Source organism: Bactrocera tryoni, chromosome 2 (assembly GCF_016617805.1).
Source record: "Bactrocera tryoni isolate S06 chromosome 2, CSIRO_BtryS06_freeze2, whole genome shotgun sequence".
NCBI classification, from domain to species: domain Eukaryota; kingdom Metazoa; phylum Arthropoda; class Insecta; order Diptera; family Tephritidae; genus Bactrocera; species Bactrocera tryoni.
In genome coordinates this window covers 5,584,745-5,608,344 of record NC_052500.1, presented here as the reverse complement: position 1 = coordinate 5,608,344, position 23,600 = coordinate 5,584,745, and the positions used below count along the sequence as shown (strand labels likewise).

At 29.4% G+C, this 23,600-nt stretch overlaps 1 protein-coding gene across 1 annotated transcript in view; it reads right to left on the bottom strand.

The window, feature by feature from the left end:
- Positions 1-22,335, bottom strand: part of LOC120768623 — a 52,439-nt gene extending 30,104 nt beyond the window's left edge. Inside the window, exons 1-2 of the mRNA XM_040095390.1 lie at positions 22,306-22,335; positions 21,133-21,346 (exon numbers count right to left, since the gene is read on the bottom strand). Coding sequence (XP_039951324.1) covers positions 21,133-21,170 — 38 coding nt within the window. The 5' untranslated portion in view covers positions 21,171-21,346; positions 22,306-22,335. The remainder of the gene's footprint in view (positions 1-21,132; positions 21,347-22,305) is intronic.
- Between the last annotated feature and the right edge of the window lie 1,265 nt (positions 22,336-23,600).

Here is a 23,600-nt window from a genome sequence, read left to right as displayed (position 1 = left end):
AGTGAAATAGAGAATTTGAACAAGTTTAGCGTCATTTGAGAAAGGAATTTGATCAAATGAAATATTGTTGCAAGAATAAAAAAATCGTTAGACCAAATACTAGTTTTATACGAAAAATTTAATTTGAATACCACATCTGCATAAAAGCACACTTAATCAAATGGCCAGTTAGAATGTAGGCGCCAGAGAGTTGTTTGATCATTTAGAAAAAGGAGACGCATTAATAAAAACACGTTTTGGGCTGATAAAGATTGAAAGGTATGTGGCATTGTTGGCTTATATTTAATTAGAATAAAATGTTGAAGAAAGACTTACGGATTTCTGCATTTTATGCAACTTTTTTAGAAATTATACTAAAGATTGCTTGAGCAGCAAAAAGTGCATGATGAAAGTGCAATGGATGTTTTCGTAAGAATTTATTGAGGAATTTTTTTTGAAAGAAAGCCAATAATATTTGGACAGAGGTTTGCAGCTTAAGTCTTTTGTGGTTTTAATTTATTTGTATATTGACTTTTAGATGCAACAGGTTCGTCTTAAGTCTTTAGTTCACTCAGTCCGTAGGTAGCTTGATTCATTCAAACATGAAGTTTGTAGCTCAAGTCTTTTGTTTCGAGAAATAATTTAAGAATTGTATAAGAAAAATAATGCTACCGAGCTTTTTCGCTGAAATATTGCGGTTAATAGTTATTGTCAAAAAAAATTTGAAAGATGTTCTCATAACAAAGAATTAAAAACCTGAAAAGGCTCTAAGACATTGTAAATAAAAATATAAAACTAATCCACAACAACAAAAAAAATATTTGTTGTTCCATTTTATTAGTGAAAAAGCCGAATAATTACTTTGGTAAGCAAGACTGTGATTAAATTCACTTTTTTACTTCTTTTTTCAGTCTTTCCTAAACATTAAAGGAGTATACCTTATATATATTTTATATTAATATTATTATATCTGAAGAAACTCTGGAAAAAATTGATTTTCACACACTATTTTATAAATCTTGTGCAAATTTCGGAGATTCTGGCTAGCTTTCCCAACTAATATAAAGCTTATAAAATAATCTCATAATAGAATAATTGTTATATACCCTAAACAGGGCAGCAAACGGTTGAGGTCCTATAAAGTGTATATTTAAATGAACAGACTGATGAGCTGAGTAGGTTCAGCAGTGTCTGTATGTCCGTCAGTACCAGTTTCTGTGATACCTAAAATTTGTTTGTATGAAAAACTTCTCTAGTTGACAATACCGATATCTAGCAGTGATAATTGCCTAAGAAAATGTTATAATCTTTGAACAGTTTGCTCAGATCAGACCACTTTAGTATATAGCTGCCTTACAAACTGACTGATCAAAATCAACATAAAGATCTGTGAATTCCCTTTTATGCTATGAAAAACTGCAGCTGTGAAGGGTGTTATAGCAGCGCTGCAGCTGATTAACATTTTTTCTTGTTTTTTTCTCATACTTATGCATAAGCATAACTGCATACATTTTAAAGTCTTTCATTTTCTCTTAATTAACGCTAATATAAATGCAAATTTACACTTAATTAGCAGGTATTTATACACAACAATGTATAACTGTGCTATAAATAAGCCATACGGAAATAATTTTTCACACAAACACATCAGTAAGCTTGCATCATCGGCAAACACGCCCCAACGCGACAAAATAGAAAACAATCGTCAGTGGCAGGCGTTTGTCACATATTAAACTATTAAGAAATGTTTATAAGGCTCAAAAGTAGACACTCACTGCAAATAATACAAAATACAAATACATAATTCAAAAAAATAAATAAATAAATAAATAAAAAATTAAAAACTCCATAAAAACTTAAACACATACACGCATAACTAATTACCGCTGTATGTAAGCAAATGTCTCTCCATAATTCCAATCAATGCCGGCCAATTGCATTCCACAAATCAGCTCGACTGCGCGTCCAACCAATGACGTCTTCGACTTTTAATTAATTATACGCAAAGAGCATAGCGTTTGTGCGACCTTGCACTTAGAAACATTTAACCATTGATAGGTGGTCTTTTCATATTAATAATATAAACTTTCTACTTTATTTGTTATGCTAATGAGGGAGCCAACTGTTAGCCAACACTTTTTGTTTGCTTCTGCACTTTCTTATATAAAACAAATCATATTTACACGTACGTACGTGCCTTGCCTATGCAAACTTGATTTTGATTTAAGTGTGCTTCTGTGCTCAGACAGACGTGCCTACACACATGCACTTGAGTGTGTGAAATGAGGACGCATGCGTGTGCTTTTTCACAGCCTAACAGCCGGCGGCCGATGACGACATAAATGCCCGCTGATGAGCGCTGTTGTAATATTGGCAGTTTATGTGATAAATTAACGAAAGTGAATTCAATTATGTGCTGAAACTACAGTGTCGCAAAGAAGTATGCTTAACAAAATTATTAAATATGCGCACAATTTTTTTAAAAAAATATTTAGTTTGGCTATTTGAAACTGCGGAATAGATATTTGTGAGATAATATGAGATATTACACCTAGTCAGCAATTTAATCTTTATTTTGCTTTTGTGTTTTCAGGCTCAAATTCTGACTCTAAACATTGAAAAATACTGGAACTTCCATTTTTATCTCTTTAAATATATTATGGTCTGGTATGAATGACAATTCTGCAAAAGAAAACTGTTTTTTTTTCGTGTATTGTGGGCTTTCTGATGCTATGACAGCTCAATTGGAGTGCCAAAATTTCAATTTTCAAACTAGAATAGCATTAAGAATATTTTATATTTTTACAAAAAGCAAATATGTATGTATATATTTTGATTGATTGCATAACATTTTTTTTCATTTGACAAGGTATCTTCACGAAATTTTTCTCGGAATCCAAGACTATGCTACAATCCTTGAGCAAAGTGCTAAGGTCAGATCTCTATAGAATATATATGCATCTATATCAAAAACAAATCGTTGTATATTTTTTTTATTTTTTCCTTGTTTGTATTGGAAATGCTGTTGGAAACATTGTAAAAGTGAAAAATTCTGCGATGTAGAAACATCAATGTTGAGCTGACCTTCTGTAGGCTCTAAATGATCTTTGGGCTAAGTTGGCTGGATACGTTATTTGAGAGAAAAAAACTAGTAAGCATGTAATTTGTGAAGACGAATATGTAAATAGATAAAAAACCATTTACGACTTTTTAAAGTTTGCTTCATTTCGCTATGCTAACAAGAAACTATGCGAGGCAGGCACATTTTTAAATAATTTTTCAAAAAAAATAGAATATTGATTCTTTGCTTAAAATTTTTTTAATCAAAAATATATACTTGGATCACTCTGCACTTGCAGCTGAGTTTGTGCAACTCAAATTCAGAAAAAAAAATTCAATACACAATAATTTCAACACTCAAAATCCATGACGAGCAGCTTTAAACAGACGAGCTGAGGATCATTTACATTTCTGTAGTGAAAAAGGTGAAAGTGATTGGGATGATCAACATTTTCTTTCATAGCGAGATCGCATACATTGTAAGCTCTAAATTTGTATACAGATGATTTCCTTATTTATGTAATAATTTTATTATGCGTGCCAGTGGAATATTTTTGGTATTATATTGGGTAGTCGAAAAAGTCTTTTCGTATTCATCATACAGAATAGATAGATGTCGTTGCAGTCATATATCTCCAGTGCTACCAATCACCATACCATACAGTGTTAGAAAGGTGAGATTTTAAGCTTTATTTAACCAAAAACAAATTAAATTCGAAGAAGCTGAAAAAAGTTACAGCTGTTCAAAGATGAGCGAAAATAATAAAGAAATTCGCTATATTTTGAAATTTTTGTATAAAAAAGAGAAGAATGCCATGGAAGTCACCAATGAAATTTGTGAAATTTACGGAGACGATGCTGTATCAGTTCGTGCATCACTACAATGGTTCGCTCGCTTTCGTTCTGGAAATTTCGAGATTTCGATTTACACTAAAAAAGTTTTACACTGCGGGAATAATGTCTCTAGCGGAAAAATGGCAAAAAGTGGTCGACCAAAATGGTACATTTTGTTTAGATATTTATAGGTATAAATATAAAAAAAAAGTTGAGGTTTGATTAGAAATACGAGAAGACTTTTTCGACTACCATAATAAAATATCAATTTTTAATTCTTTAAGTCTTCTTCTGCTTATAAAATATGTTTTCGCTGTTTAAATTATATATATAGTAATATAAGAATTTGTTTTTATGGTTCAGGAGCACCCTAACCACACGAAATCATAAGCAACACCTCCTGTAAAGAGACTGCATGCAAAAATGTGGTATATTTACCGCTAGATTGGCATGTTATATGTTATTCAATATATGTATATCTATATATATATATAGGAGTATTATCATCTCAGCATGTTATCTCTCTTGGTATGCGGTAATGACACCACATGACAATGGCCAACAAGATAACTATTACAAACTCATGAATATATGTATATATATATAGATATATATGTATAGGCGCACAAATATGTGTATGTATAGTTGTCACTCCAGCTGCGTTGTGTCGTGCATTTCACATTCACGCTATTGAATAAACGCATTAGCAACGATTACGTTATGCATCGCATGAAGTTCGTCTTGACGGAGATGTTGTATAAACAGCGCTACATTTTTTCCGCGCGAGTGATTCAAGTCAAAGCTGATGTGATGCCTACACAACTTGAGCAAATGAGTGCTCTTCACCGTTGACCATCGTCACAGGCGCGAACAACAACAACAACTGTACGTGGTAGCAACAACACTTACTTTGTTGGACATGCGGCAGTGAAAACGGAGCTCTCGCGCCAGTTTCATCTTCACAATTTCACTGCCCACCAACAAGTCGGACTGTCAGTTGATCCGTGATTGTGTGTGTGTGTGTGTGTGCGTGTTGGTGACGTTTCTGTTTTGGTGTTGATGTTGGTGTTGGTGATCGCAGCAGCACTTAACACTTTCGTTTTCGTTGCGGTTTACGATCACATGCAAACTTGCTGTGCGGTGAGTATGTTGTAGTTGTTGCGTTAACCGCTGCTGCTGCGTTGAAGTTAGTGTTGTGCTTTAAAGAGATTTCACTTTCATCTGAATACGTAATTTATGTAAAGTTTTGTTGTGGCTTGTTGGTGATCGTCCTCATTTTGTTGCGTGTGCATCGCTTGATTGTGGCATTGTTGTGGGGCTTTTAGTATTTGCGTTTTTTATTTTTTAAGAAAGGTAGGAAACCAATTTGAAAAATGGGTTTGATCACGATGTTTTACTGAGGAGTGTGCTTTACTTAATTTTTAATACTATTTTATATTACTTGAGCTTATTAAATAAAATGCTATGGAGCTTTGGAAACTTATTTGAGGAACTTTGCATAGAAAATATGGCGTCAATACTCTAAAGAATTTCTACAATTTTTTTTAAGGAATAAAAATATTGGAAGTTATAAAAAACCGTTTGTTTCCAAAGCGTTGTAGTATGTGGAAAAATATTAAAGTGGCTTAAAGTTAAAAAGATATTTTATGATACTCACGCATAAATAAATTAATAATATTATACTTATATTGTTGCTTACCTAAAAAAGAAGAGAGTGAAATATCCTAGTTTCATGACAGATTTTGTTTTCAACTTTTAAATATTTTTTAATAAAAATATATTTTTATGGAAACTAAACTCAAATATAAACACAAATAACTAATAATATTAAATAAATATTTGAAATTCAAGTGAGCAAAAAAAAGTTAAATAAAAATTTTATAATGAACTAAAAAAATTATTTTTGATATTTTTGTATTTGAGTTTTTTTTTAAATAAAAAGTATTAATAATTAAATTAATGATATAAAAATTGTTGTTTTTTCTTTTAATAAAAAATGTTTGAATTGAAAATTAAAAAAATGTGTTAGAAAAAAATTAAATTTAGTTTTAAATTTTTTTGAAATTTAATAATAAATTTTAGTATATAAAATATATAAAATGTGAAATATATTTATTAATGACCAAAAAAACTAAAATTGTAGATAAAAATAAAATATATCAAATTTTATAGAAAAATACTTAGGAAACAAATGAACTTAAAAAACCGAAAAAAAACAAAATATTTTGGAGATTTTGAAAACAAAAAACATGTAACCCAAAAAACAAAAATATTGCAATGATTTTAAAACATTTTAAAACTAAAATTTTTGTGAACTTTAAATTCTTTAAATAGTATAACAAAACTTGAATTAAAAAGTAACGAAAATATAATCATTTCATTTCTGTATGAATAAAATAATTTTTTTTTCACCACTTTTTAATGCAAGTTTTTAATTAAATAATTTTAAACATAAATAAGTTCACTATACCCTCAAATAAAATAATTCAACAAAAAAATAAGAGTTTTTAAATGACATTTTTAAAATTTATTTAAATTTTTATAAAGAATTAAAATAATAATTGAAAATACTTAAATAAAAACTGTAAAATAAATAATTTAAAAAGTAACGCAACAACACAAAAAAGAGTAATACTATAGAATTAAAAAGATAAAATTTGTTCACATCAGATATTTTTTTTCTTAAATAAAAAATAAAAAATTATTATTTTTTTTGCAATTAAAAAATATAAAAATAAATTTTTTTGTAAAAAAACAAAAGAAAAAAAAAAACAAAAAGACGAAACGATTAATGACATTTGCCGTTGACAAATATCGAAACTGATATTTACTTATTGCTTATATAATTTATCTGCTCGAAATCGATTTGTCACATTCCAGCGTTTTGCAGCTGTTATTAATGATTTAATTTTTCAAAATAATTACATGCCATACTATCAAAGCAATTTGTTTGGCTTTAATAACACGCGAAGCATCCACTGACATTCAACACGGCGTTGCACATTGACTTTGTGCGAATTTCAAGGACACGCCATAAACAATCAATTTCAGCGGAAAACGTCAACTTGCATAAATATAAATTATATTTTTTACTGCGCATAGCAGCAATAAACAAAATATGTGCAATAAAGCAAAACAAGAAAAAATTAAAAAAATGAAAACAGAAAAAAATACATTGAAAAAAACTAAAAAAAAATTAATAAAAAAATTTTATGAATTAGAAAAAAAACAACGACAAAAAAATTAAAAAAGGCACACGAAAAAGCAATTGCTCCACTTTGTTGTTAAATAAATGATTTTTTCAATAACTATATGCACAAAAAGTTTTTATTGTTGTTTTAATTATTTTTGTTGTTGTTGTTGTTAGCAAAAATTTTGCCAACACCAACGCTTGCATACACAACAACTCATTAACGCTACGTATAAGGTCAATCGCCATTGGCAGATGCGCCTCCGCCACACTTGGCTTCGCCAAATAAAAGACTTAAGCGACAAACTCGATTACGCTGAAGCGCTGTGCATTTAGCTGGAAAATTTCAATTCTTCACACCTAGACACTATGCGTTGTGCGGCTTGAAGTTCTTGTTACCTGTATGCAAATGCTGGCCAATTCAGAGAATTACACACACAAACATATACACATATATCTTGTTCATGTATGCGATAAATGTGTAGATGTATGTAAGCAGCTGCTTTTTGCAATTGAGTAAAAATTGTAAATGCTTTACGGCGCGTCATTCAATTCGAGTGGCCATCGTTGTCCACCGATGCGAACTGGAAGGCCATGTGCCACTTTGACTGACACTGCTGCTTCATTTGTTGCACAGCCACTTGTTGCTTGCTGGCTGAATAGCTGGCTTGTGGCAAGTGTATACAATTCAAGTAATTGGCGTGTAAGTGCTTGTACACTTGTATTTATTAAAAAAATTATGTTTTTTTTGTTGTTCAGTGTGATTTGCGGACACATACATACATATTTGAGTGTTTGTATGTGTATATGTTGTTTTTTTTATATTTCAAAGGTGTGCTTGCAAGTGGCAGTAAATAAATCAGAGGAAATACACACACACATACGTGGGTTGTTTTTTCGTGTTACAAATCACGTGCCTTACTCTTCAGTTTTGTTGCTTGTGCCAAAACAAATTCAAGTTCGCTGCTCAAAAAGCAAAAAATGAGCGCATGAAGCCGCTTGTCGATTGAAATCCCATTAAAAAGTGCAAAAACCAAAATTATTGCTTGTGGCGCACTTGAATTTTCATTTTCGTTACTCAAGTGGGAACTTCCAAAGCAGCAAATCACAAAAAAAAACAATACTAGTAATAAATTAAAAAAAAATTGCAAATTTATAACAATTATTCAATGCTAATTTGCGTTGAGTGTGATTGACGTTTATTGTTTCTCGTGCCGTTGAGTGATTTTTTTTATTTAAATTTGTTTCAAATAATATTACTTTTTAGCACTTTTTTGGGTTAGTAATATAAGTATATATAATATATATTTTTTATATGAATTATAGATTGCGATAATTACTTGCAATAATTGATAGTTTTGAAGTTGCACTTCTTACATAAAAACATGTATAGCAATTTTTATGCTGCTCGAGTATTCTGTACCAGATTTAAGTGTCTTCCGCAGTGACCCTGATATTTGAACTGAGCGAGAACATGAACATTAAGCTATTTGCAAATTTATTGACATCAAAAAATAATTGAAACGTTTCTTACGAGTAAAAACTCAGAAGCTGGATGATCAGATAATCAGATAATTTGAAGAGCTCTTAACTTAAAAAAATGTTTAACGTAGTTTTGCACGAACTATGAAAATAATGAGAGACACGTTTTTGCCATACATTTACATTTTCTTTAATTTTTTGGTTATAACCTTTTATTGAGAAAATATAAAAAATGTCCATAAAAATATTTTCTTAAAAATATCTTCTACAAAATATCATAAATCTCGTTTAACTGGAATTATAAGCGCGTCATCAAGTCGTTAGTGCAGTATGAAGAATTATGCTCTAAGTCTAAAATAATATCACATACTAAATATTTACATAAATTAGCAATCTTTTTTTGATAATTCAGGTTAAGAGAACCAGTTGGCTTGCACAAATTTGAGTAAAAACAAAAGCGAACTGAGTCAATTCAAGTAAAATAAAAAAACACCAAAAAAATAGCTCTGAGTAGAGAAAAGTAGTCAAAAGTGAAGAGAAAACAAAAAAAAAATTTATTTTAAAAATAAAAGAATAAAAAAAATATAGATATTAAAAGACAGAAAAATGCCAAATATTAACAAACAAATAAATAAAAAAAAAATACTAAAAAAATAATGATAATAATAATACAAAAATTGTGAAAAAAATTTAAAAAAAAAATTAAAGAGAACAGTTATTGGCAATTGTGTTTCGCATGCTTCAGATTTAGGCAGTTTCATGTTGGTTCAAGGTGGCAATTAAGAGTTCAAAATAAACACGTTTTTGAAGTGAACAATTTGTTGTGATGAATTGTAGTAGATATATAAATGAAGAATGGATTAAGAGAAGCGTTGGTTTCTAGTGGAGAACTAGTTTTTTGTGGTAAAAAATAAATTTTATAATAATATTAATTTAAGCAAAAAATATAACAATGGTCTAACTCAAAATTTTTCGTACCAGTTTTAAGTTCGAGATTTTCGTTAAATGCTAATAGAAAACATATTTAAATCATATTTAAATTAATTAATTAGATTTACATTTTTTAAAGAATGCAAATTATTAAAATATGGTTGGTTAAGAGAAGTCATAATAAAAAAAAAATAAAATTAAGGCTTATTTAGAACACTAAAATTGTAAAATAATAATATTGAAATCATAATAATCAATTAATTAATACTTAAAAAAAAAATTAAAAAATTAATTAATTCATTAATAATTTAATGAATTAAATGTAAAATAATATCTAAATCGTAATAATAATTTATAAATTTAAAGTAATCAATTAAATGTAGAAAAATATTTAAAATAAAATAATTTATGAATTAAATAAAATTAATTTATTAATTATTTAATTAAATATTATATTTTATATTATTTCACATTTTTAATGCTCTTGAAAATGAAACTAATTGTTCGTACAACATAAATAATTAAATTAAAGAATTGGTTTACTAATTAAAATTAGAAATTATTTAATAATTAATTAATTTAACAATTTATTTATATTAATTATATATTAAATAATTTATAATTTTAATTACTAAACTAATTATTTAATTTAATTATTTATGTTGTATAATTATCAAATAATTTCTCTTAATTTTATTTATATTTAATTTATATTAATTATTTAATAATTTTTATTGTTTATATAGATAATATATATTATTATTATTTATTTTGAATAATTAAATTAAATTTTTTGTATTTTTTATGTTTTTAAATACGTACTTCTAATTTTTTTATGATTCGTTTTAATTAACAACATATTGAAATTAACTAAATTAATTAATTATTTTTTTTGATTATTTCAAGTTTTTTTAATAACAACTCATCAACTATCAGATGTTTTAGTATTATTAACAACCATCAACTTTTTAAACACAACTCAGTTCACTAGCCTAAAAACAAATAGCAACCGCATCGCTAAAGCGCAAAAAAGCTCAGCCGAAAGCATCTTCCACATCTATCAAAATCCAATTAATTCAAAGCTAGTTTTCAAAACCCGAGGTGCGCCACACTGTCAATCATCCTCAAATCATCTGTCACTGCTAGACAAATGCTCACGACACGAGTTCAGCGTTTTTTTTTGCTCACATTCACTGGTTTTAATTTCATTTCAGTTCTACTTTTTTGAGCGCTTGCCACTGTATATCCGCCAGTGACTTGTTGATTAATTGAAAATGCCATTCGTCATTAATTTTGCTAACTAATTTATTTCAGTTTTGTATCTTGTGGCGACTATTGCGGTGTTTAGCGGTTTTACGAGCTTTTGTTGGGTCTGTGATTGGAATGGCTTGGAGGCGGTTTATTTGACAGTGGCTTAATTATTTAAAATGTATTTGAAAAAAACTTGTTGAAAAATGTTCAATGAGTTTTAGAAATACTGATATATGCTTTTTAAAAAGACATTTTCAAATTAGCTTTGAGGAGTGTTGGCGTGATGGTATTTCTTTAGGAAAAAAATTGGGTTTATTCTACTAAAGTAGATCGAAATACTCGTATCGTGGAAACGTTAATTAAAGGCAATGTTATAAATTACTTGACCATAAAAGCCATTGCTATTGCCAAGTCAAAATAAAGAAGGACTCTTTGAATAAAGTTATTAAGTTATTGGACCAAAACTAGTATAAGCACTATTTCTCGGACTATTATAAATGATTGATATGCTAATTTTTGAAGACACCCAAAATTTCTACTCTCACAAAAGCTTTCTGGTAATAATTCATACCACTTTTCGTAATCTTTCCAGCAACATCAATTCATATGCAAAATACAACAACTGAGTAGAAACAGCTATTTCTAAGTTAAACAACATTTACAGCTATCACATATTGCATAATTATTACAGACTTTAATGATCTTTCGCTCACCATACATTATGCAACAAAACGATAAAGGCAAATAAGAAAAAAAATCAAAATCGAAATCAAAGCAATAAAAAATGCCAAAACAACATAATTTTATAGCATACAAGCAATAAATTAGAAAACAACAACACACCACACACTCATTTGTAAAGCAACATGCAACATTAGCATTTAGCAACAAAGCGTTATCAACATGTTGACTGCCCATCGTAAAAGCCGAGCTGGAATGAAAGCAAAAGCGAAATTGGCAAAAAGGCAAGCAGGCAAACAGCGAGCTAACACCAAGGCGGATGAGGTTCAAATTTATTAACAAACCGCATTTCATTGATTTGTAAATTAGTCAGCTGACTTGATTAATTTATGCAGCTACAAAAGACTCGTAATAACGAAATGAAATTGAAAACAATTCGGATGAGTTTGTAAGCGCTGACATAATCAGTGCATTTTAATGGAATTTTGGAATAAGTGGATTCGGGAGAGCTCGGCTGGATATTATTTTTTAATATTTTTTTAATTAAAAAATTTTATAATTTGTACACTAATTACGCTGTACTGATTTGAAAAGGCAGAAAAATATTCTGTCTGTGATTAGAAAAAATAATAATTAACTGTTTTTGAAATTTACCTTTTGTAATAAATTTTTATATTAAATGTTTGTATAATTTTTTGGTCAGCTTTCAAGCGAAGTTCATTTAAAATTCGGTGGTATTCGCCATGTTTTGCTATCAAACTATAAAAAAGTCATCAACTGGCCATGAAAATTGATCAGGGTCAATATGTACTTTTACTTCCCTTGATGATTGCATTAACTAAGCGGCACATAATATGCTTATGAATATAAATATATACACCTATACATTAATCTTTATATAAATGATTAATTAAAATCTTTTCTAAACTTTTAAAAGGTTTACGTGACTGTGAATATTTATTTTTTTACTAATTTGTCTTGAAAAATTTTTTAGTTTGATAAAATATTGTACATGAACAAAAAATCAGTATTATTCTTGCATCAACGCCAAAAGAAATTTTCATTTTCAAAAAAATATATATATATACATGAATATATTTATGAAAAAAATATATAAAAATAAGTGAAAAGTATATAAAATATTTTTTCTGATAATATTGAATATTTTTCTTCAGTATATCACCCAAATACAGGTTTTGAGATATCGATCAAACGACCTTTTCTTCACAAAAAGCTGCTAATTTGCCGAAATTGCTGAAATCGGAACAATGAAGGATATAGCATTTATATAAGCCAAAGGATCAAAAAAAGTTATTTTATTAAACTATTTTATTTGACAAGATATATTTCTTCTCAAAATGCGGCATAAATTATTGTCCCCTTTTGATTGGTATAAATTCTTCAAAGAGGGTCAAGAACGCGTTGACGATGAACCACGTCCAGGACGGCCAGCAAAATTAACAGATAATAATTAATAAAAGAAAGAAATTGGTGCTTGTCAACGAATAGCAGTCAGACATCTTACTGACATCGTTGCAGTATCGGAAGAATCGGTGAAAACCATTTTGAACTATTAATTGGGTCGAAGAGAAGGGGAAAGCAGGATTGGTTCCAATATCACTAAATTTTTGTATTATTTCATATTATACTATCGATGAGTCTTGGATCTAAGCTTACAACCCGGAAACAGACCATCAGTCGGCCGAATATCGTTGTAAAGGTGAACCGAGATCAAAAGAACGCATCAAAGCAGCTAAAAAATGAAAGTTATAGTAACAGTTTTCTTCGGTTATCGATATGTGGTGCGCTCCGAAATCCTTCTGATTGGTCCAACAGTCAACAAGGAATACTATTTGATTGTTATGCGTTGTTTGCGTGAAGCTATACATAAATAGAGGCCGGAATAATGGGGCGACAACTGTAGGGTTTTGCACCATGATAATGGCACAAGCGGGATTACTTTGAAGAGATGACACAGATTTTGAAGAATAAATTACGAATCTTAAAGTTATGCAGAAAGTCTTACTATTGTTTGCTCATATGTATAGCTGCCATACAAACTGACATATTTAGATGACAGTTGTACTAATTTAAATTATTTAATGCTGTTTTTGGTAGTTAGGCTCTTGAGCAAAAATATATAAAGTGCTATATATTGTATTAGTTATCAGAAAATGGTAATTTTTACTACACTTTATATGCATAGGCAATCGTACTTATAATAAATCTATTCGCAATAATTTAAGCTTATCTCAGTACATATTCTTCTATTAATGCAATACATAGTAATTTTTATAATATATGTATTTGCGCAACAACACATAATCTAACTGTCTTACATACAAATATATCATATACATATATGATACATAATCAATTGCATATATAATATATCTCATGTCCACGTCGCTTCTTTTCTCACATTGGCAAGTCTCTGCTCTTCCACTTTTGTTAACACGCTTTATCTTTTACATTGTATTGTACCTTTATGCCAAAGTCTCCGCACACGCACACAAGGAAAGCCTTATGTAGGTTGACTGAAAATGAAAGTGAAACTCAAACAAGCGGCAAGCAACCGCAAACAGCACCAGCACCAACACCAACTCAAGCCGCGCGCACATACGTTAATTGCTGCTGTTGCCAACTGGCTGTTGCTGTTGCTATTGTAGTTGTATTGTTTGCTTTTGTGTACTGGCTTTTTGCTTTTCGTTGGTAATCAGCAACATATGCCTACCACATTTTTGTCATTACAACAAACAAGCAACAACAGTGGGCTATTGTTATAATTTCATTTGATATGTAAGTAGGTTGCAAATGAGTTGTGCGCTGACAGCCGCTGCCGGTCAGTCCAATAGCAATAAAACATAAGATGTGTGGGGCTTTGGAGATTCTTCGAATAGATATGCGCATAAGTACATGTAATTTCTTAGACACGTGCATAAATATATATGTCCATATCTATCTATATATATGTATATTTGAATGTCTTGTACCCTTTTAGCAACCGCTTGTAGCATACCTTTTGATAAGCTAAAATTTATTGCGGCATTTTATTGGTCCATTCAGACATTTTATGTGCCTTATTGTGGGCTTTATTTCTTTTTTTTCTTCCCTAACTATTTCAGCTTACATAACTGATTTGCTTATTGAAGTTTTGCGGCGCGCTTCAGTGTGTTTCGATTTTCCTCGAGAGAAGTGTTTAATTTGAAACGATTTTTCATTTATTTCTTGCGGTTTTTCGCATTGAGAATTGCATAACAAAGCGATTTGCTCCACGTGCAAATTTTATTGCTCCGTTGGAGTTTTGAAAAGTGAGTATTTCTTGGAAATCTGCTTTTAATTAATTTTGTGGTTATCTGCATTAGTTGTAAGCTAAATTGGTTTATTTCTTGCTTCTTACCGTTTCTTTTATTTTTTTAGTGATTTAATGGTTGGTTTTGATTAGATTAGATTATTTAATGACAGATCTTGATTGGATTTCGATGAGTTTCAGCTAATTTTTTATATATTAATATTTTTTTGAATTATTTGTTTTTTATTGGCTTTATATCGTTCGTAAATTTGACCTATTTTTGGGTATATGAAACTATTTTTTTTAAGCAATTAATAGAATATTAGTATAATATTATAATTAGTATAATTTAGTACAATAATTATTAGTGTGGATTAAAAAAAAATATTTTGTTTCCGCTATGTACTCTGAAAATTAATTGTTAGTCACTTTTATGAGTATGAGCTCTGCAATTATGAGTTCCTAGTTGTGTAGAGAAGGTTCCTCGCCTAACGTTTATATAAATTTTTTTATTAGATACAAATGTTCATATCTTGCTCCTAACTTCATGTAAAAATATCTAATTTCATAGAATATATGGGAAATTGAGTTCTCTATAAAAGGGTCTCGAATGATTTTTTAGATGCATATGACCATTTAAAGATACATATGACCGTTTGAAGTTTGATTATTCAAAGGCGAAATTGTATTTCTTATTAATTTTTTAACTCAATGAAAAAAAGAAAATAATTTTAAATGGCAAAACTGATAGCAAATTTTTTGCTCTATGAAAATTATAATTTATTTATTTTTTTTTTTAATTTTTTTATTAATAGTTTTTGTTTTTGTCTCGAAAATGCTTAGCATAATCGAAAATTTATAAAATAAATTAGTTTTTTTGCTTTTATTTACCTACCCTAATGATAATACTACGAACTAAAATCTTTTTGAATTCAACCTAAATATTCCTTAATATTTTATTACTGATTTTAACATACATATATATAATTTTAAAATCTTTAATTGAGAAAGATGATATATTTTCATATATTTCCAGTTTATTATGAGTTTTATTTTAAATAGATTTTTTTTACTTTTCTTTGAAAATTACATTTCATTCGCTTCATTTTCTTCATTTCCATTTTGTCTCCAAAATATGTATACCCAAAAATGAATGGTTTTTTAATTCGGAACTTTAAAATTATTTTTAATACCACAGGATTATGGTTACTAACAAATATACGTTAAATGTTCAAATAAATATGATATTTTATTATTATTTTTTTTTTTAATTTTTGATATTTTATAAAAATTACTCTTTTTATTTGATATAAAAAGCTCGCGTATTAGTAGTAGAGAAGCTTATAGCATATCATATCTCAAATAAAATTTGATTTGAATTGAATTTTTCTTTTATGTATATATTTATTTTTATTAATTAAAATCAAGTAATTAATTTTGAGAATTTTTGACTTACTGAATATTATTATATTTTGAAGTGTTCATGTTTTTCCAAAAATAAACTTTTCATACAAAAATTTAGGAAATAAGAAATTTATATCAAATTACTAATAAAAAACTCTCCTAGATTAATACATTTATTGTAATATCGGTATCTCAACTTTTTCTTACTTTCTCTCCTATTATTTAAGCAGTTTTAACCTATATTTGATTAATTTTTTTTTCTTTTTTAAATCTCTAACCAATTGACCATATATTTTTTAATTTTTCACCAACATATGTAATTTTATTAATTTATCTATTATTACTGTTTTCATTGCATAATACTCCCGATATTTCTTTTCAGAGTTGCTACAAATACACATTACTTCTCCTCTAACAGTTTTAATGCAACCGAAAAGGGAGAGTTAATTAAAATTTACCAACATTTTCATATATATCCGTAAATAAATTAATAATCTGAAGGTTATGCAGTCGCTATAAATGATATGGAAGTGTTTTTGTATTTTATTATATTATTCCCTACATATGGCAGTTATTATGTAAAGTCTCAGCCAACAAAGGTATGAAACTGTAGCTCGGAAGTATTGCTTCAGTCACCATTAACGGTGACTTTCGAATTTGGTTGGCGTTTGCTTTGGAATGCAAATAGTGCATAGAAATTGATGCGGGTAGCAATAGTAAGCGATGATTTTGACAAAAAGAGGAGAAATAAATATAGCTTGTGGCTAAAAATTGGTAACGCTGCGTATGCGATGGGTTGGGGAGGAGTTAAAATTAATGCTGACATTAAATTTAATTTTGTGTTTTTATGTATAAAGATGACTAACAATTGGAAAAATAGAAAAATAAGTTAACAGTTTGTCTATTAGTAAGAAAACAGGCTGAAGAGAAATCGAAAAACATGTTTCAACTCAAAAGTTGAAAATTTAATAAAAAAAATATATATTTTTTTTAATATTTATTAAAAATATAATTAAAAAATATAAATTAAATTAATTATTAACAAAAAATCTCAAATGATCTTGACGTATTAAATCCCTTTTAATTGGTTGTTTTCTTTTTTTTTATGAATAATTTTAACATATTTCTTGACTGGTTCTAGAAAAAAATATTAGAATAAATTTCCAAATCACCTTGACACAATTTCTACCCGCAGCCCACAGTCACAAGCCTGATTTAATTTATTTTCATATGCTTTGAAGTGGGTGTGTGTTAATAACTTTAGCATAATTTAAATTACTAATTCTTTCATGTCTGCGAAACTGTCATCTGACTTGCAAATTTTGTCGAGTCTGCGCAGAATAACTCAAAGCATTAGCGTTTACGTATTTTGCAGTGCCTTTCGCACTAGCAATGCGTTGCCAAGGTGACTTTACGCAAATTTGCCATAAGTAAATTAATTGCATAATTAATTTGTGATTTCCTATGTCACAAAGAAACGAGTTAAGTGCGAGCAAACAATATTTGCAAAAGCCTTTAAGAATATGTAATTAATATATATGCATATACACATATTCTCCAAATGACGCTCCAACGCGTGCTTCTCAAACATGTGACTCTTATCTAGCTTTGTGCGCGTATAAATACATTTGGAGTCTAAATTTTAGCCAGCCAGCCGTGCAGACACATCTATGGTTTTATGCCTTTATCAACGCCTCTGGCAGTTAATTCTCTTTTAGTGCCAATTCTTCTTGTTGGCAGCCGCTTTGCTAGTGTTTTTGCCGCAGCTTTAATGTGCGCATGCTTAATGTGCTGCCCTTGAGTTCGACAAATGGCTTAAGTTGCGCAGAAGCGTCGCAAATTTAATTACGTTTTTAATTTGAATTTTAACGCAGCGCAAGAGTCGCTTAGCGTTTGACGGAAGCATTTTAGGCGGTATCGCCACCAAAATAATTACCGTTTTTTTTGCTAATTTGCATTATTTTTATATTTGTTTATTCTTCTACTTTTATTTCTTGGCGAGTGTTATCTTGCCACTGGCAGCAAATAAATTTGAAACAAGCGAGTGTTGTGCGGAATAAATTTTAGAAACTGAACTAAAGCTGTTCTGATATAATGTGGTGTTTCTAATTTTATGAATCTTTTAAGGAGATCTTTTAATAGATATTAGTAAATAAGTATATATGTATTTGTTAAGAGCTAAAGGAATTATTGTAGGAAGCTTTCAAGTATTTTCAACATGCAAGGAATTTTTATTAATCACATTATTAAAAAGTTGTTGTTTTCTTCCTATGATTATTTCGATTACCATCGTTCTTAGAGACTAATGTGAACAATTGAGTGAAAAATATTTTGTTACAAAATCAGTTAGCATAGTTTTTTACCAGAATTCTTCAAACATTTACTTAAAAAGAAAGGATATTTGAGAAGGAGTAATAGAAAAACCTTTGATTAAAAGGCTTAATGTTTCTTAAATTTTTATTATTGTTTTATTATATATGCATGAATATTGTTTATACGAGACCTTTTACCAGAACATATTTGGGTTTAATATAAATCTTTTTATATTTTTTTTAATCTAATTTTTAAAAATATTTTTTCATACAAATATACTGAAAAATAAATTCCAAATAAAAAATAGTTTTCAGTAATATTATAAATTAAAAATGGTTTCAAAATTATTAAAAATATTACTATTCTGAAGATTAGTAAAATATTTTATTTCAAACTGGCGTTTAGATTATAAAAAAGTTTCAATTCAAGCTCATTTTGTATAGTAAATTTTATTAAAATTGAAAATTTCTTAATAAACCATTGTAGATAATTTTTAAATAAGAAAAAAAGTAATATTATTAGTTTGAAACGCATCGGACACGAAAGATAAAATAACAGACATTTAAGGAAAATTAACTTTCGGGCGATCTGTGGTCGGGAAGAGGAAGCAAAGAAGCGTGGTTGAATTTTTGAAGGTGAGAAACGTTTTGTCTCGTCTTCCGGCAAAACTACGAGTCCTAATGAAAATGGTCATATAGCAGTGTTGGAGCTAATGAAAAAAGCTATAACTTTTATACAAAGAATTTTTCATATAATTTTGTATGAAAAATTCAAATAGCGAAGTTTTTGTGTTTGTATTTTGATCTTGTACAAAAATTATGTACTTTCGTGAGATTTGGTGTAGATTCACCTTATTATTGCTCAAATATGCTATATTGTTTTAACTTAAAATATTTTAAAATGTTACAAAGGAAATCTAATTTCAATAATTTTAAAGTGAAAACCTCCAGTTTTTAATCAAAAATTCTCTAAAAAAATTTCATATTTTTTAAAACGGTTGGCTTTATGTTTGTTGTAAAGTAAGCTCGGCGGTAATATTCCACAATGTAGAACTTCATTGGTTCTCAATACATACTTTCATATTTGTTTTCAGACAGCTATATTATGCATCACAGCATGAGCACCAATAAGACAGTGCCCGGTTAGAAGCCTATAGATCTACAAATCTAGCGCCAGAATGCAAGAGGACAGAGAAAAGCTAACTCGCTCTCATCCTGATGGAATTTTGACTAGGGCATGCTTTCATGTAAGCTCATTGGCTTGAGAGTTTCTATCGCTTCTGCTGTGGTAATGGACCGAAACAAGTCTAATGTCACAGTAACTTGATGTTATGTCTAATGACATGAAACATACCTTGAAAAGCTTTGAGCACACTATCAGCGTGTATTGTATTGTTTAATTGCCTAAAATATGGCGATTAATTTTTTCAGCATACGTTAAAAACATTTGAACATAAAAAATTGTGAAATTTAGTTATTTAAAAAACATTAAAAAAAGTAATATTTTGTTTAAATTCGCTCTTTACAAATTTTCTTCAGCACAAAGAATTTTAAATTTGGCAATTATCTTTCTTTTTTCATTATATTTAATTTTAATTATTTTATTATATTTTGCTTTATTTTTGTTTATTTTATATTATTATACTAAATTTTATATTTTTTCATTTTTTATAGACTTTCATTTTATTTTATATTATTTTATTTTATTATATTTTATTTTTGTTAGCGAATTAATAGTTTTTGCAAGTTTAAATATCCAATCGAATATTGTCTTTCTTTATTTACCTTATTTTTTGTGGTTATTGTGTCTAATATAATCACCAATTTAAAATTTTCTAGTTAAGCATTTCGTAAAATATTTATATTTGAGTTATTTTTTTTTTTTAAGAAATATTAATTTTGCACAAAAGTTATTATTAATTTGCATTATTATTTTTTACTGTAAATATATTTCATTTCATTTTTATTTGAATTTAGTAATTTAGAAAACTTTTCATAGAAAAACTTGGAATTTTATATAAAATAAATAATAATAATAAAATCATTTATATATTTTAATATCTGGAACTCAATTTTGTTTTTAGTTTATCTTCTATTAATTAAACAGTTCGAACGTATTTTTTCATACAATTTATTTAGTTTTTTGGGGTTTTTTATCAATTGCTTCTACATATTTTCAATATTTTTTCAATATTTTTTTCAGAGCTGTTACAAATGTTCATTACTCTTCCTCTAAGAACTTTGATGTTGAGTGTTATTTTAAAATTATACTTTTTTAATTTTTTCTATCAAAACCATCATAAAATTTATTTGTTCCATATATTTTTCAATAGTTTTATATATCTTAGTAACAATTTCTTTTCTGATATTTTTTATTTGCTTGCAGTACAAGACTTTTTAAATTTGTTTAGTTTTTGATGTACTTGTTATTGAGCGCATATTTGTTTTTGAATTTTGGAGTAAAAATTTACTTCAAACTGTTTTCCATTAATTGTTTTTTTACTTCTCAAAAATTTGTAGTTCCACAAAAATATAACTTAAAATTTTAATTAAAATGCAAATTAACTTTTTTTTATTCTGAAAAATTTTTAATTTCACAAAATATTTTAATTTTAATATTTATCAATTTTTGTTTTGGTTTTCTAAATCATTTATATTTTCACATATACATATATTATTTATTATTTTAATTTATATTTTTGGAATATTTGACTCACCTTAGTAATAAACCAATGCGTAGGCGTTGTCTTGCCATTTTCACTCCTCTCTAAATTCTCCTTAACTTAAAAATTTTCTCTCAAAATTAATGATGTCCTGGTTGGCAATGTAAAATCTCCACACACTCGTCACACAGGATACTTATTCACTAAGGTACAGCTCGTGTTTGCACTTAAACGTAGATTTAGTGTATTTGCTTAGGCGCAGTGTTTACTTAAATATTAAAATGTTAAATAAATTAGAATATTAATTAAACGTAATTTTACAAGTAAAATGCTTAAATATTTGGCACTTTGCGAATTTTTTTGTTTTTTCTCTATTGTGGCGCACACACGGAACGACGTAAGCGCGTTGTAAAAATTGATTTAAAAATATTTTTGGCGAATTTTCGTGGCAGCTAAGCGCTGGCGGGCGTGTAAAACGTCTTGCCGAATAGATTATAACCGATTATGTAGAATTTGTATGTGTTCCGTTCGCCAATCAGCATTACGCAGGCTGTGGCATACTCGCGCAGTGTAAACTTGAATGCTGAATTGTTGCATGCAGCAGATGCAAGCAAGCACATGCACACACACACACACACGCACACTAAAGACGGCAATTAAACGTTGCCTACGAAGGATAAAACACGTTGATCCTGCGCGGACGAATTAAAGCGCGTACACTAGCCAAGAGGCAGCAACAAAGGGCGACGTTAAACTGGCAAAAGGCGCAAGCGAAAAGCGAAAGTGTTGCGCATGCGTGCGTACGCGAGCAGACGCTGACTGTTTCTGTGCTAAGCGAATGTGCTCAGCGCGCTCGAGACCGAAAGTAGACGTTTTTGTGGCAAACGCCGTTGAGCTTGTACACATGCGCCCGAGCGGCGAACGCGAACGTCTGACGTTACTCGCACGAGTTTATGGATGTACGAGTGTATGTGTGTGTATTACGTACACTTGTGTGCGAACCAAGCTTTTGATCGATGGATATTCAGTTTTTATTTGTTTTTATCTATCTCTGCTTTATGCCGCCAGCAGCCGAGTGTTTATGAACGTTAAAATTAAGAAAATTTTCTAAGAAACCGACTTGCGACTGCGAAGCGCAACGCCCGATTGACAACTGAATGTGCACAAGCGCTGTGCCAGCGCAATGGAAATGCATAGAAATTCCAAAATGTCCCATAAGATACCTACTGGAAGTGCTGCTGCTGTTGCTTGGATGATGCTGCAGTGCTGTTGTTGTTATTACGTTTAATATTGTTGTTGTCAAAACTCTGAATGTTGTTTTTATAACTCGTAATGTTGTTGTTATAGCTCTTGTTGTTGTAAATATATTTTGTTATTGTTATTGTTTGTTGTTGTGAGAAGCATAAGCACAGCGCTCAGCTTCGCTTGCGATCGCAGTGTTCGAACGACTTGTTGTTTGCGATGTGCTTGCACCTGAGACTCAGAAACGTATCTGAAAGCTGGCGGCGAGCATGCATTGGCTTAAAAAGCGAACTGCAAGTTTCCAGCGCCGACGGCTTCGCAGAGCGGCTGAGCGTAAGAGTCATTAGCGTGCAATATGATGAGCCTCTGCGGTAGCGCCGGAGCGTTGGCAAGCAGACATCCGTCCTTTGTAAGATAACAGACCGCGCCTAATTATTCAAGTTGTTTATAAACAAATTAGTGGAAAACATGTGAACTAACTTAGTTGCTGGCTGATAAAAACAAAAAGAAAAGAATAGAAATAGAAAGATATGAAAAATAGAAAATAAACAAGTTTTCGACGGAAAAAGCATAGATAAGTGTAAAGAAGCAAACGTAGTGCTTTTAAAGAATGTTGTAGATAAGTTTATCTTTGGATGAGAGTAAATATATATTAAAAACATTTGTGCTATTCTGAGAATCTAGCAACCGTCGCGTTTTTTATTTTTCTCAGCCGCAAGAGAATACTCGTTGGCAAGAAGTTTTGTGCCAAAAAAGAGGTGAACTCTGAGGCAGATCTTGAAGTAAAACATAGGTATTACTACACTGCTATCGAAGAGTTATAAAATTGATAACATGTAATCGAAATACTCTCTCCATGGTAATTATGCCAATAAATAAAGAAATTTAGCGAAAACGAACAGGTAATCACCGACACCGAAACAAGTTCTAGAGCAGAAAACACAAGTTCTAGAGCAGGAAACACAATGTGTAGACGAAAAATTGAAATATTTGGAACTTATAGTCGGTATATCGAATTGCAACCATGACACTCAACTTGGGTAATAAAAAAAATTTGTTATGCTCGCTGGAAAAAAATTTAGTTAAAATAAAAAAGTATTCACCGATAATGTAGTGTGATTTGAACAATTCTCACTACAAATATTTTATCGGAAACTGGAAAATCTATAACAAATGTATAATCGATGTTTCAGCCCGATAGATAAAAATGCTAAATGATAAGGTGAAAATTAATAAGATATGGACGATAGCAAACATGCTATCGAAAAATTAAATATCGA